A 15577-nucleotide genomic window follows, 5' to 3' on the forward strand; every position below is an offset into this window, starting at 1 on the left:
GAGAAGGTTGCACCTATTAAAACATTTGCACACAAATATTATAGACGCAGCAGTCAGATAGAATGGTGAGAAATAGAGAGAACCGTTCAATAGCAATGCACAACACTCCTTAATATTAATTCACCGAAAGCCGCATCTATACAGCCCAGTGTTTTCTTTCCCACTTCACTTGCCTCGGAGCCAGCCCCTGTGAGCCGGGTGACGTCATGCTGGCACACAGAAGATGGGAGTAGAAAGCATGGAAAAGCTAAGTGGGTGAAGCAAGTGGAGTTCTCCACCTTCCGCCTTTTCTGACACTTCTAATAAATATTACTAAGCTAAAGACTCGCATCAGAAAGTCACATAGGCTTCGGGTTTGAACAATAATTATTTTACCAGTCCTTGTTTATCAGTTAAGAAGAGCCTTGTTTTTTGTTGGTTTAGACTGTACTCGCTGGGTAGTCCGTCTGTTCTGGAGCGCCGATCCGGCAGTTTTCTAAACAACTTTGTGCGCGGTGTTGCGCTTGGAGCAACTGAGGATTTGTTGCCACTCGCCCCTTGTAGACGGCTCTCTATCCGGCTTTCGCGCTGCTGTCCACACGGCCTGGACCTTGTGTGACTCAACGTCCAAGACTTGCAAATTCTCCCAAATCCATCTTGGTACCTGGAATTTGGTAATCCTGGGAAAATATAGAGTTGGGCGACATTACAGAAATCGAATTGTTTTAGGGGAAGCTGTAGGCTATATTTCATGTTTTGATATTCTTCAGCTGATACTTTTGCACCGACAGTGGATTTTGATTCTTAAAATATAAAATAGTGTAGAACGACACTGTCCACGATGAGCAAACCCGCCTGTTCAACAAGTGGTTGTTTGGATATTCTGAATGTTAAATCAAGTAAGTAGGCTACAGTTCCTATTTGTTCTTCACCTACAATTAGGTATTCATATCTTTAGAATTGTATTAATTCAAACATGTATTAATAAAAAAAGTAATAAGATATTATGTGAAAAGCGTTGAAACATTCCGAAATTACAATTTGCGTTTACCTTGGAGTTGCTGTATCTGCTAACCCGTTTTATAACGGATTTATAATTATGAAGTCAATTTTGTTAAATAATTGTGCAAGTTCTAGGCCTACTCCCCACAAATATGACTAATTGAGCACTGGACAAGATTATGCGCTGTATATAGGCCTAGGCTTATACTTCTTATTTTTCCTGTTTAATTCTAGTTATTTGTTGCTTATCTAGCTTATTCTCTCATGGAAAAGTACACTGCATCATTCTGCTCGGGATGTGATGTTTATTTCTAAAAAGAAGAGTTACAAGACTGAGGAGGTGAGAGAAAGAATAGAGGTAAAACATGTCAAATGGGTTAGGGTTAGAATGTTCCTGAAATAGTGTGCGAAAGACACATACTATCTAGGCCTACATGGCTGAAAGAGAACACAAACTATAGGCTATAGCTTCTTGCTGTTTCCAATTTAAAGTCCGGCACTTGGAAAGACTATAGTGAGGTTTATCGAGGTAGGACAATGGGCCAATGTGCTTCCATGGGATGATAGCCCAGTCAGCTAATTTATTGATAAACAACTTTGTCTTGATGATGTCTATTTGTCAATATGTGTGTGTGTGTGTGTGTGTGTGTGTGTGTGTGTGTGTGTGTGTGTGTGTGTGCGTGCGCGCGCACGCGCATGTTGAAATACAGAATGTGTGTGCAAAAAACTGAAATAATGAGACAACAATTAGCCATATATTATGTATTCTGTACTAGCTTACATTAATTTTTATTCTTACATTAAGTGTTGCTAAACTTTATGCACGTCCAAACGAAATATGCCTAAAACGCATAGGTTATTATTCGTTTCACCAATGCCTGCTGGCTGGTTGCTATTTTGGCCTATTCGCATAGGCCTTGGCAAATCTCAGGCAGTAGCCTAATCTACAAGTATTCACTTTCATATAAATTTTTAATTAGAATAATTTACATCAACATCACAATCATTATTGTAGCCTAATATTGCTTTCCTCCAAGTTCATTGCACACCTTGTGTGTGGGTGGTCACGAAAACCTTTCGCTCAGTCAGTAAAACTCAGTCTAACTTATTTCAGCAGGTTTTGGGACTGATGGTAATTAGGGTAATGGAATATGCCATATATCTTTAAGCAATTACCGCACACAATGGCGACGACTGGGACCCCCATTGAGAGAAGTTAAAGACGTGTTCCCCCGCACACCAAAATCAAGTGTCATTCTTATTTTATTTTCCTCCAACAACAGCATTATATTAATTCTGCCCTTTATTAGTGCGTAGGCCTAATTATAATTGTTCAGTGAGGACAACATTGTGATATTGGATTAATTCGTTATATGAGACCTATTAGAGTTTCAGATGCACAATTAGGCTATTGCCAACTTGTGTTGATTGTTTCAAAGGTTATACAGTCATTATTTTTTTAACGAATAGTTTGAGTAACTTCGTTTAAGCCTATTTATTTGTTTTTGTTGTAGCCATGGCATCAAATCTTTTTTCAAAATCTTTTCACCCCGTGATATAGAAATGTAGCCTAATAGACAACCACTCTCGACACGTTGCATAATTGGTGTATTGAAGTCCCAACTCTTCGCCGAAATCGATTGTTTTTGCTGCTCTGTCGTTATGGGGTCGTATCCGAATTCCCATGCTACCCTTTTTGATGGGTGAATCAATGAGCAGGTGGCAAAACGTCAGTGAAATTACATAGCCGGCGTGTCCCGTCATAAAAATACTCCCTCATATACATACAAATATAATTATTTTAAATAGATTTGAATACAAATCAGAAATACAGAAATCAATTTTTTTTCATTTACTCCCGGGTCGATTTACATACACTTCATTTGAGTTGGTGCGCATTATTCTCTGTGCCGTCTCACTCCCTAATCCACAGGCCTATAGACCTGCGGGATAAAGCAGCTGTCGATTCCCATTATGAGGGGGAGTTGGCAGCTTGTCGAGATCGGGGCAGTCAGACGAGGTTCAATGGGGAAAATCATTAAGTTAACACTTTCCCTAATGTCTCCATTGTGTGCCCCCCGGCATTGTCTTTAGAGACCTCAGATATGACGCTTCCCACGAACTCAAAAGAAACGCGCGCGCGGGTACATGCCCATGGCCGGGCGACCTATTAAGGCACAGGACACTGCCCATTGTCACGTTGTGTATTTTGTTTTGTCGTCCCTCATTAACAGGGAGGGAGGGGGGTGATGAGGTGGAGGGGGTACAGTGCATGATTTTGGATGCAGAATTTATTATGATGGGTGCTCTTCCAAGCCTTTTATGACGCGTAAAACACCTTTCTGATTCTTGATTTTGAGCCACAAAATACATTAACTATCAAAAGGAATAAAGATTAATTAATTAATTTGTATTTATTTTTACCCAGGTCGTATCTTGGATATCCCGTGTAAAGTGTGTGGGGACCGGAGCTCTGGGAAACACTATGGCGTGTATGCGTGTGACGGCTGCTCTGGCTTCTTCAAGAGGAGCATCCGCAGAAACAGAACATACGTCTGTAAATCAGGCTCTCAGGTAATAGGCCTAACTACAGTGTTTCTCCATTTCATGTTAAATCTATTTTCAATTCAGGCTGTGACTTTCTCCTAAATGTATGCAAATATTACCTGTAGTTTTGGTGCACACATTACACATTTTACGCGTCTTAAGTTATTGGCCAGCCTTGAGTCTGCAGGGTTCAATCTCCCCTGAGATGTGTCTCTGAGAGGGCCCAGCAATCCAGGGCACGGCAAGGCCTAATTGCATCGCCTACCATGGCCATTGACTGGCGTTAAACACAGTCCTGCTTTAATTTATCAGGTGTAATCCAATCTAATGTAATGACACTAACCCGAGGATTTAGCCAACAGTGGGCAGGATATCCCTACTTATCCTCGGGGATAAGACCGCTGCTGAGCCGCGGGGGATCGAGTCAATAGCTATGATAATAACACATCCTTCACCTGTAGATTTTCCTCTCCCTCAAACAACGTGTTGATTTTCTTGTTCACTCACTGTGCCAGAGCAATTAAACTGAACTGTGATTCTCTCTCTCTCTCTCTCTCTCTCTCTCTCTCTCTCTCTCTCTCTCTCTCTCTCTCTCTCTCTCTCTCTCTCTCTCTCTCTCTCTCTCTCTCTCTCTCTCTCTCTCTCTCTCTCTCTCTCTCTCTCCCTCCCTCCCTCCCTCCCTCCCTCCCTCCCTCCCTCCCCCCCTCACGCTTTCTGTCTTTCTCCCTCTCTCTCTCTTTTCCAAAATAGGGAGGATGCCCCGTGGACAAAACGCACAGAAACCAATGCCGAGCGTGCCGCTTGAAAAAGTGTCTCGAAGTGAACATGAATAAAGATGGTAAACAGGCTTAATTGAATTATTATTTTGGCTATGGCAGTGACATTTCGGTTTAAAGTGGCCAAATCGGATGGAAACTGTATTTAACAGAATCAGCTGAGAGCGGGGTAAACAGAGGACGTATTCATAAATTTCTCATGAGAGGCAAAGCCTTTTACCTCAACAAGCTTCGAACAAAATAAAAAAGTTTATAAATAAGGCATTCACAGACCATTATTTTACTAAATTATTGTCCCTGCTCTCCAATTTCACAGCCGTTCAACACGAGAGGGGTCCCAGGACGTCTACCATACGCAAGCAGGTCGCCCTATATTTCCGGGGGCACAAAGAGGTGAACGGTTCTTCGACCCACTTCCCGGGCTCGAGCCTACCGGGGCCGCCTTTTTTCACTACGGTCACGCAACTGGAGCCACATAAATTGGAGATGAGCACAGTAGCCTGCACCCCGGAGAGGCAGGCCATCGTGGGACTGGCCCAGCCCACCCCGAAGGTAAACTCCTGTCCACTTCTCACCCTTCACTCATGGAGCAGCGCTATGTGGGCAAGGAGTCAACGAGGCCAAGCACGTTGTAAAGTGATTAATTTTTTCCACTTTTCAGCGCTTTAGAAGTTGATATTCTGGTCCTGATTCAGCAGCTTCGAGTCACATAATCTGTCATTCATATTTTCACCTAAATCCAATGCAGGCAACATGAGTTTATAGTCTACATCTTAGTCTAGTGTTGGTGCTTAGAGTTTTATGAGATACACACATAGGCCTATTTGTCACCAACGTGCAGCATGTTATTTATTAGTCCTATACCAAATTATTTTTATTTTATTCAAATGGAACCCAAAGGCGCTATTTGTTTATTGACCTCTTGCATTGTAGTACCCTCACGAGGTCAGCAGCACGCCCATGTACCTCTATGAGGTCGCTACTGAGTCCGTCTGTGAGTCAGCCGCGCGCCTGCTGTTCATGAGCATTAAGTGGGCCAAGAGCGTGCCTGCCTTCTCCACGCTCCCCTTACCTGACCAGGTAAGCCACTATATTCAGTATATGGATATTATAGGCTAGATATTAGCCAATTAGCGACATTATTAAGCTATCCCTTTCCAAAGAGAACAGTTACAATTCCATAGCCCTATATTCATTAATCAAATAATATGACTAATGTGTGCAAATCATAAATCCCTATCTACATTTTCTTAAAAGTATATTACCTATACTCATGGGGCGCTGACTGAGGTTTGTAATCCGTTTTGCAGCTGATCCTCCTGGAGGACGCCTGGAGGGAACTTTTTGTTCTGGGCATAGCGCAGTGGGCCATTCCGGTGGACTCCAACACCCTGCTCGCTGTTTCCGGTATGTAATCCAAATGATCAACAGCTTAACTCTATTTATTAGACTTAGGCTACTTACTATCATGTTTTGTTTAGATTATTTCTGTTTCAGTTCCCTAAAATTTAAATGTGGCGTTGGAAAGAAAACGAAAATGGAGACAGATTTTCCATTCATTTTCTGTTTTTAGAAATATTCACATTATCCTCAATACAATGTAACTAAACTTTGTAAATGTTTGTGCATATGTTTTGTAGCTAATATCGTTATTGTCCCCCCCTCCATATTTGAAGGTATGAATATAGACAACACAGAATCCCAGCGGATGAATAAAATAATCTCAGAAATACAAACCCTGCAAGAGGTAGTTACCTGCTTCAGACAGCTGCGTCTGGACGCAACTGAGTTCGCCTGTTTGAAGTGCATCGTCACGTTTAAAGCTGGTGAGTTAAAGAGGGGGTACTCAAAAATTATTTTAAAGGAAATTATCCTCACTAAAGTCATAAGAAGGCAGGGTTGGGGTCAATGTCATTTGAATTCAGTAAAATAGCCAGACATTCGTTGGTGGGGGGACAGCAATTCTACACATTTTGCCATTGGGCAAAGAGAAAAATTTGCAGCTTTATAGCTAATCTCATGCTATTCTACACATTTCGCCATTAGGCTGAGAGAAAACGTTGGTATACAGAAGATAGCCCTATTTGGTAAAATACCAAGTCCATATTATGGCAAGAACAGCCCAAATAAGCAAAGAGAAACGACAGTCCATCATTACTTTAAGACATGAAGGTCATCAATACAGAACATTTCAAGAACTTTGAAAGTTTCTTCAAGTGTAGTCGCAAAACACATCAAGCGCTATGATGAAACTGGCTCTCATAAGGACCGCCACAGGAATGGAAGACCCAGAGTTACCTCTGCTGCAGAGGATAAGTTCATTAGAGTTACCAGCCTCAGAAATTGCAGCCCAAATAAATGCTTCACAGAGTTCAAGTCACAGACACATCTCAACATCAACTGTTCAGAGGGGACTGTGTGAATCAGGCCTTCATGGTCGAATTTCTGCTAAGAAACCACTACTAAAGGACACCAATAAGAAGAAGAGACCTGCTTGGGCCAAGAAACACGAGCAATGGACATTAGACCGGTGGAAATTTGTCCTTTGGTCTGGAGTCCAAATTTGAGATTTTTGGTTCCAACTGCCGTGTCTTTGTGAGATGCGGTGTGGGTGAACGGATTATCTCCGCATGTGTAGTTCCCACCGTAAAGCATGGAGGAGGAGGTGTTATGGTGTGGGGTTGCTTTGCTGGTGACACTGTCTGTGATTTATTTAGAATTCAAGGCACACTTAACCAGCATGCCTACCACAGCATTCTGCAGTGATACGCCATCCCAGCTGGTTTGGGCTTAGTGGGACTATCATTTGTTTTTCAACAGGACAATGACCCAACACGCCTCAAGGCTGTGCAAGGGCTATTTTACCAAGAAGGAGAGTGATGGAGTGCTGCATCAGATGACCTGGCCTCCACAATCCCCAAACCTCAACCCAATTGAGATGGTTTGGGATGACGGCAGAGTGAAGGAAAAGCAGCCAACAAGTGCTCAGCATATGTGGGAACTCCTTCAAGACTGTTGGAAAAGCATTCCAGGTGAAGCTGGTTGAGAGAATGCCAAAAGTGTGCAAAGCTGTGATTAAGGCAAAGGGTGGCTATTTGAAGAATCTCAAATATTGTCACGCTCTGGCTCCGGGACTGTGTAGTTTGAGCCAGGGTGTATTCATTTGGTTGTGTTGGGTATAGGGTGTGTTCATTTGGTTGTGTTTTGGTTTTGGTTGTAGTGTCTTGTCTCGTCATGTGACTCCCAATCGGAGGTAACGAGTGTCAGCTGTCGGCTCGTTATCTCTGATTGGGAGCCATATTTAAACTGTCAGTGTTCACCTTAGGGTTGTGGGTTTTTGTTCCTTGTCAGTCTTTGTTACTGTGGACTTTACGATTCGTCTATTTGTTTTGGTACTTTAATTAATAAAGTCTATCATGTTCGCTCAACGCGCTGCGCTTTGGTCTCCCTCATTTGACGATCGTGACGGAAAAACCCACCAAAAAAGGACCAAGCAGCGTGTCCAGGAGCAAGGAGACTGGACATGGGAGGAAGCGCCGGGTAAGGAGATCGAGAGGCTGGCGATGGCCCAGGTGGGCAAATCGTGGTCCTGGGAGGACATGCTCGGGGGCAAGGGACCTTGGGGGAGGATCAAGGCCCTGGCGAGAGAGGAGCAACGGCGTCAGCAGGGCCATCGTCGGAGGGACGAGAGGCAACCCCAAAAAGTTTTTTGGGGGGGGCACATGGCTTGGGCGGCTGGGCAGCAGGAGGCTGCCACAGGGAGACGTGGAGAGAAGGCTACCGGATTACGGGAGCCATTGGCGAGTAGAGGGAGGGAAGTAGTGGAGGCACGGCGTGAGAGACTGAGGTGTGTTACCAGTCCGGTCCGGCCCGTTCCTGATCCCCGGTTAAGGCCAGTGGTGTGTGTTCCCAGTATGGACCGGCCTGTTCCTACTCCACGCACCAAGTCCACGGTGTGCGTCGCCAGCCCAGCCCGGCCTGTTCCTGCTCCACGTACCAGACCTACGGTGTGCGTCGCCAGCCCGGCCCGGCCTGTTCCTGCTCCACGCACTAAACCTACGGTGTGCGTCGCCAGCCCAGCCCGGCCTGTTCCTGCTCCACGCACTAAACCTACGGTGTGCGTCGCCAGCCCAGCCCGGCCTGTTCCTGCTTCTCGCATCAAGCCTACGGTGTGCGTCGCCAGCCCAGCCCGGCCTGTTCCTGCTCCACGCACAGAGCCTACGGTGTGCGTCGCCAGCCCAGCCCGGCCTGTTCCTGCTCCACGCACAAGACCTACGGTGTGCGTCGCCAGCCCAGCCCGGCCTGTTCCTGCCACCCGCACCAAGCCTACGGTGTGCGTCGCCAGCCCGACCCGGCCTGTTCCTGCCACTCGCACCAAACCTACGGTGCGCGTCGCCAGCCCGGTCCGGCCTGTTCCTGCCACCCGCACCAAGTCTACGGTGCGCGTCGCCAGCCCGACCCGGCCTGTTCCTGCCACTCGCACCAAACCTACGGTGCGCGTCGCCAGCCCGGTCCGGCCTGTTCCTGTTCCACGCACAGAACCTACGGTGTGCGTCGCCAGCCCGAACCGGCCTGTTCCTGCCACTCGCACCAAGCCAAGGGTGCGAGTCGTCAGCCTGGTTCAGCTCGTCCCTGCTACTCGCACCAAGCCAAGGGTGCGAGCCGTCAGCCTGATCCAGCCCACTCCTGCTACTCGCACCAAGCCAGGGATGCGAGTCGTCAGCCTGGGGAGGCCCGTTCCGGCTCCACGCATCAAGCCTAGGGTGCGTTTCGTCGGCCCTGTCCGGCCCGTTCCTGCTCCCCGCACCAAGTCTGTGGTGCGTTTCGTCAGCCCTGTCCGGCCCGGTCCCGCTCTCCGCACCAAGTCAAGGGTGCGCTTCGTCAGCCCGGTCCGGCCCATTCCTGCTCCCCGCGCCAAGGCAGTGGTGCGCGTCGTCAGCCTGGTAAGGCCCGTTCGTCCTCCACGCACCAAGCCAGGGGAGCGTGTCGTCAGTCCGGCTCCGGCCAGCGGGGCTAGACAGGACCAGGGGTACTTTGGGGGGTTGGAGAGGAGGTGGGGATCAAGGCCGGAGCCAGAGCCACCGCCGAGGAGGTATGCCCGCCCAGCCCTCCCTTGTTTAGCCCGTATTGAGGCGCGGTCGCAGTCCGCGCCTTTAGGGGGGGGTACTGTCACGCTCTGGCTCCGGGACTGTGTAGTTTGAGCCAGGGTGTATTCATTTGGTTGTGTTGGGTATAGGGTGTGTTCATTTGGTTGTGTTTTGGTTTTGGTTGTAGTGTCTTGTCTCGTCATGTGACTCCCAATCGGAGGTAACGAGTGTCAGCTGTCGGCTCGTTATCTCTGATTGGGAGCCATATTTAAACTGTCAGTGTTCACCTTAGGGTTGTGGGTTTTTGTTCCTTGTCAGTCTTTGTTACTGTGGACTTTACGATTCGTCTATTTGTTTTGGTACTTTAATTAATAAAGTCTATCATGTTCGCTCAACGCGCTGCGCTTTGGTCTCCCTCATTTGACGATCGTGACAAATATAAAATATATTTTGATTTGTTTAACACTTTTTTGGTTACTACATTATTCCATATGTGTTATTTCATAGTTGTGATGTCTTCACTATTATTTTACAATGTAGAAAATAGTAAAAAATAAAGAAAAACCCTAGAATGAGAAGGTGCTTCCAAACGTTTGACTGGTACTGTAGAGTGAGCTCCAAAAGTATTGGGAAAGTGACACATTTTTTGTTGTTTTAGCTCTGTACTCCAGCAATTTGGATTTGAAATGATACAATGACTCTGATGTTAAAGTGCAGACTGTCAGCTTTAATTTGAGGGTATGTTCATCCATATCGGGTAAACCGTTTAGAAATTACAGCACTTTTTGTACATAGTCCCACTATTTAATTGGGACAAATTCACGTGTTGTAAAAAGTCAAGGATTTGGTCCCATATTCATAGCACACAATGACTACATTAAGCTTGTGACTCTACAAATTTGTTGGATGCATTTGCTGTTTGTTTTGGTTGTGTTTCAGATTATTTTGTGCCCAATATAAATGAATGGTAAATAATGTATTGTGTCTTTTTGGAGTCACTTTTATTGTAAATAAGAAAATAATATGTTTCTAAACACGTCTACATTAATGTGGATGCTACCATGATTACGGATAATCCTGACTGAATCGTGAATAATGATGAGTGAGGAAGTTACAGAGACATAAATATGATACCCCCCCCATCCCCTGTTATTGTAATGGTGAGAGGTTTGCATGTTTTGTGGGTGTGATATTTGTGCGTCTATGAATTCTATTTGATGTTGTTTGCATGTTTAGGTAAAAATACAAATAATGTTCCGTTTGGAACTCTGACAAGTAGAGAGCATTTTTGTTGTTGTTGCTCAATCTGATTGGGTGGACCTGGCTCCCCGGTGGGTTGGCCTGGGCCCATCCAGGCCCATCCGTGCCTACACAACGTTTTGAATTCCAGTCAATTCAGGAAGTACACTGAAATTCCAATTCCAATTCTCTTCAATGCTTTTCAATTATGAACATTTGGAATTGGAATTTGGTGTACATTCTGAAATTGATTGGAATTTAAATGGAATTGACCCCAACCCTGCAAGAAGGTCATCAATAGGTCAGAAAAAAAGAAAATAAATTGAATAGCTAAGGATGTTAAAGCCAAATAACATGTTTTTTTTTAACATTACAATGCAGATGTCTGAAGTACTTTGGCCAACACGTATGAACATTTCAATTGAAAGCAATGCATTTGTCTGGTGCAGCGTGAATATAATGGCAGTCAGTAACCATGCTGTCTATGCCTTTTCCCTTCAAGCAGTGCCAACACATGACGGGTCGGAGTTGAGGAGTTTCCGCAACGCCAGTGCCATTGCTGCTCTACAGGACGAGGCCCAGCTCACCCTAAACAGTTACATACACACCAGGTGAGACATTTGATCTAAACAAACAGTTGCTCAATCTTTTTTCCTTAACAGATATGCTCTTGTTTAATTCAGCTATTTGTTCCATTTACCAAAATACTTGGCACACAGGTGGCCAATATGGCCATATTTACTGTATCTACAATAGGCTATTTTGCAGCAAGATAGGTTACCCTGCAAACAAAATGAGTCGTTAGGCCGTCCCCAGAATGTCACGAAATGGACATCAGGACATTGTGCCATTTCTCAATTCTCAATATTGAGCAAATGGCAACACTTTACAACCCAGTATGTAGGCTAATATGGTTTTGAAATGATGCGCCCGCAGAGTGTAGCGCACCATTTGCATTGAACACATCAGGTAGCCTAGGGCTACAGACAGAACATTTTTGAAAGGACATTAAATGTACTGATAGATTCATCAACTACATGGCTATTTAGCAACAATATCATACTTAGAGATAGCAATCTAGCTACATTCTTAGAAAAAAGGTTCCTTATAGAACCAAAAAGTGTTCGCTTGCTTCATATATGGAACCTCTAAAAGTTCTATATAGAACCCTTTATAGGGTTCTTTGATCAGAACCCCAAAGGTTCTTCTTCACTGAACCAAAATTGGTTCCATATAGAATCCTGTATGGTGCCATTTATGAATTATGTTTACTACTAATAAATAGTAATATTTTTTGCTAAGAATATAACATAATAAACAATTAAATAATCGACAAAAGAATACCAAACATAGTTTGGAAATATGCACTGGTGGCCAGGGAGTCATCTCTTTGTTTGAATGATGGCCCACGTCAATCTTGGTACCAACTCTGGCTGACTTCTTTATGGAACAAGTACAGTATGGGTTGGTGCCTGGCTGGTTCGTGAGAAAAAAAAAAAATGAATAAATAAATAAGCATGAGTTAATCTGCCAAAATGAAGACAAGTAGCTATGCAGACATATAATTATTATGACGTAGAAGAACAACTTACATGCAGCTGTTGTCAGCAGTAGCCAAAGAGAGATCATCTGCCTCTGATAGTTGGGTTACTGCCATACTTTGCAAATAAATACATATTGTGTTAAAGTCCCAGTGCAGTCAAAAACGTGATTGTCCTGTGTTTTATATATATTTCCACACTATGAGGTTGGAATAACACTGTGAAATTGTAAAATGATGATGATTCCCTTTTAGTGTACTAAAACTGTTTGAAAAGACCGCCTGAAATTTCAGCCTGTTTTGGTGGGATGGAGTTTTGGCCTGCCTGGTGACATAAATGAGTTAATAAACCAATAAGAAAGAGAGTTCCAAACCTCTCTGCCAATAACAGCTAGTTTTCAGTTTTCCCCTCCCCACTCAGACCACTCCCAGACAGTCCTAGCAAAATTCTTGCTTCAGTCATTGCTCTTTGCTAACAACCATGGAAACCATTTCATGAAGCTCCCGACGAACAGATCTTGTGCTGACGTTGCTTCCAGAGGCAGTTTGGAACTTGGTAGTGAGTGCTGCAACTGAGGACAGACGATTTTTACGCGCTATGTGCTTCAGCATTTGGTGGTCCCGCTCTGTGAGCTTGTGTGTCCTACCACTTCGCGGCTGAGCCGTTGTTGCTCCTAGATGTTTCCACTTCACAATAACAGCACTTACAGTTGACAGGCACAGCTCTAGCAGGGCAGAAATTTGACGAACTGACTTGGAAAGGAGGCATCCTATGACGGCGCCACATTGAAAGTCACTGCGCTCTTCAGTAAGGCCATTCTACTGCCAATGTTTGTCTATGGAGATTGCATGGCTGTGTGCTCGATTTTATACACCTGTCAGCAACGGGTGTGGCTGAAATAGCCGAATCCACTAATTTGAAGGGGTGTCCACATACTTTTGTATATGTAGTGTATTACTTTTTGTCCATATCATCCAGCTCTATGAGAATGTCCTAAAAACGTCCTTGATGACATCCCCGGAACGTACTGGGAACTAGACAGAGCCCTCTTGGACCATGACAACGTACTAACGTGAGCAAACTAGGACCTGTATGAAACATTCCTGTGTGGTCGTTGAATGTCATGAGGAGAACGTCCTGTCAGAGCCAAAAGGGGACGCTCCCTAATGGTCATGAAAATACTTTATTGTAATGTTCTGTCGGTAGCAAGCCAGGACCTGTTTTCATATTTATTCAAAATTCCTGTTCTTCTTGAAGATTTCTCAAGGAGCACTAAAGCTTATACCAAGCTTTCTATTTTCAAAGCCTTTTATATTTAATTCAGCTCATGTCATGCTAATTTTGCTTTTTGCGACCTGCGGAAACAACTTTGAAGACAACGACCACAAAATGTAAAATCCTCAAAGTTGTTACAGAAACCTGCACCACCTGGATATAATGTTAGAGAAAGACCCCACTGAACGATCCAGAACATGAATAATCATAGTTTGGTCAAATGCATTTTAAGACATAGGGAAGTGAAATTTCATCACCAAAGCGAGTTTTTGGCCACTCTGGGCAGAGTGGAATATTTGCATCTTTCTTGTTTTTGTTATTTGCAGATATCCAACTCAGCCCTGCCGCTTTGGGAAGCTGCTCCTACTTCTACCAGCTCTGCGGTCAGTCAGCCCATCCACCATAGAAGAAGTATTTTTCAAGAAGACCATCGGGAACGTGCCCATCACAAGACTCCTCTCTGACATGTACAAATCAAGCGATATATGAGTTTATTTCCACCACATCAACATTACGCGCACTAGCCAAGAGTGTCTGATAAGGCTCACAGACACAAACATTTGAATGAGCACGTGGCAAATTGAACTTGAAGAACATAAAAACCTTGATTTGACCAATCTTTGGGTTAGCCTTACGTTTTGAGGATGTATACTGAACAAAAATATAAACAGAACATGTGTTGGTACCATATTTCATGAGCTGACATAAAAGATCCCAGAATTTTTCCATACGCTCAAAAAGCTTATTTCTCTCAAATTTTGAACACAAATTTGTTTGCATCCCTGTTAGTGAGCAAGTTAATCCACTTTTCCAAGTTAATCCACCCACATGACTGGTGTGGCATATCAAGAAGCTGATTAAACAGCATGTTCATTAAACAGGTGCACCTTGTGCTGGGGACAATAAAAATACACTCTACAATGTGCAGTTTTGTCACACAACACAATGCCACAGATGTCTCAAGTTCTGAGGGAGCGTGCAATTGGCGTGTTGACTGCAGAAATGTCAACCAGAGCTGTTGCCAGATAATTAAATGTTTATTTCTCTACCATAAGCCGCCTCCAACGTCATTTTAGAGAATTTGGCAGTACGTCCAACCGGCTTCACAACCACAGACCACATGTAACCACGCCAGCCCAGGACCTCCATATCCGGCTTCTTCACCTGTGGGATCGTCTGAGACCAGCCACTCAGACAGCTGATGAAACTGAGGAGTAGTTCTGTCTGTAAAAAAAAAACTCATTCTGATTGGCTGGGCCTGGCTTCCCAGTGGGTGGGCCTATGCCCTCCCAGGCCCACCCATGGCTGCGGTCCTGCCCAGTCATGTGAAATCCATATATTAGGGCCTAATGAATTCATTTCAATTGACTGATTTCTTTATATGAACTGTGACTCAGTAAAATCGTTGAAATTGTCGCATTTATATTTTTGTTCAGTATAATGTCCCTAATAGAATTGCCTAGCCAATTTAAGTAGGCTACAATTTCACAAAATACTGCAATCTCTGGTTTACACAAAATAAGGACATTCTTTAGTTGAAATCAGCCATCTGTGCGCAATTGATGAACCTTTAAAATGTAGAGATGTTTTTGAGTGTCTCTAAGACCAATGAGCTTTACGACCAATGCCCTTTCAATCTTTTATTGCAATGTTCAATCTGATCGAATGGAAGAAACCAAAAAAGATGATTCGCAGCACGAGCCACGGTCAGATGTGCAATGGGTTGCTGTCCCTTTGACTCAATGCTGAAACCAAAGGCCGTGAAGCGTCACAACTGCCTCCATGAATATGAGGGGCCACCTCCTCAAGGTAGGACAACGCTGACTGTCCTCTATTAGCTTGTGTGATGATCCCATACAAGAGAGGATTGAGAGGTACGAGTACTTGACAAATGCTACCCTAGAATGGAGAAATAAAACAACTAATTGGTATGTGCAGGTTTCAGTGTTCAAGGCTGAGTGAAATGTTGCCTGTTTGCGTTTGTGTGTCAGTGTGTGGGGAAGCATTAAAATGATTAGGCCTACTTTCTGTGAAGTTAGACACTAACACTGGAAAAAAATATTCAGCACTTGGATTTGAGGATTTTGTTGTTGGCTGTAAATATTTTTCTCTGTTGTACAAAGTGGGAGTT

The 15577-nt window shown here is 44.2% G+C and overlaps 1 protein-coding gene across 2 annotated transcripts; it reads left to right on the top strand.

Moving 5' to 3' along the window:
• Positions 1-820: 820 nt before the first annotated feature.
• LOC311108244 (nuclear receptor subfamily 2 group E member 1-like) lies at positions 821-13935 on the top strand (the record flags this gene model as incomplete). 2 transcript variants are annotated; one of them, XM_084150860.1, is made up of 9 exons in its annotated part: positions 821-878; positions 3410-3555; positions 4279-4366; positions 4621-4856; positions 5238-5384; positions 5615-5711; positions 5981-6130; positions 11136-11241; positions 13773-13935. In XM_084150860.1, 9 exons carry the CDS (start codon positions 821-823, stop codon positions 13933-13935), a joined length of 1191 nt encoding a protein of 396 aa, XP_084006986.1. The 2 variants fall into 2 exon arrangements, with proteins under 2 accessions (XP_084006986.1, XP_084006987.1); XM_084150861.1 differs by having other exon boundaries at positions 821-845.
• Positions 13936-15577: the final 1642 nt, after the last annotated feature.

The sequence above is a fragment of the Coregonus lavaretus genome, assembly GCF_964263955.1.
Source record: "Coregonus lavaretus genome assembly, chromosome: 33".
NCBI lineage: Eukaryota > Metazoa > Chordata > Actinopteri > Salmoniformes > Salmonidae > Coregonus > Coregonus lavaretus.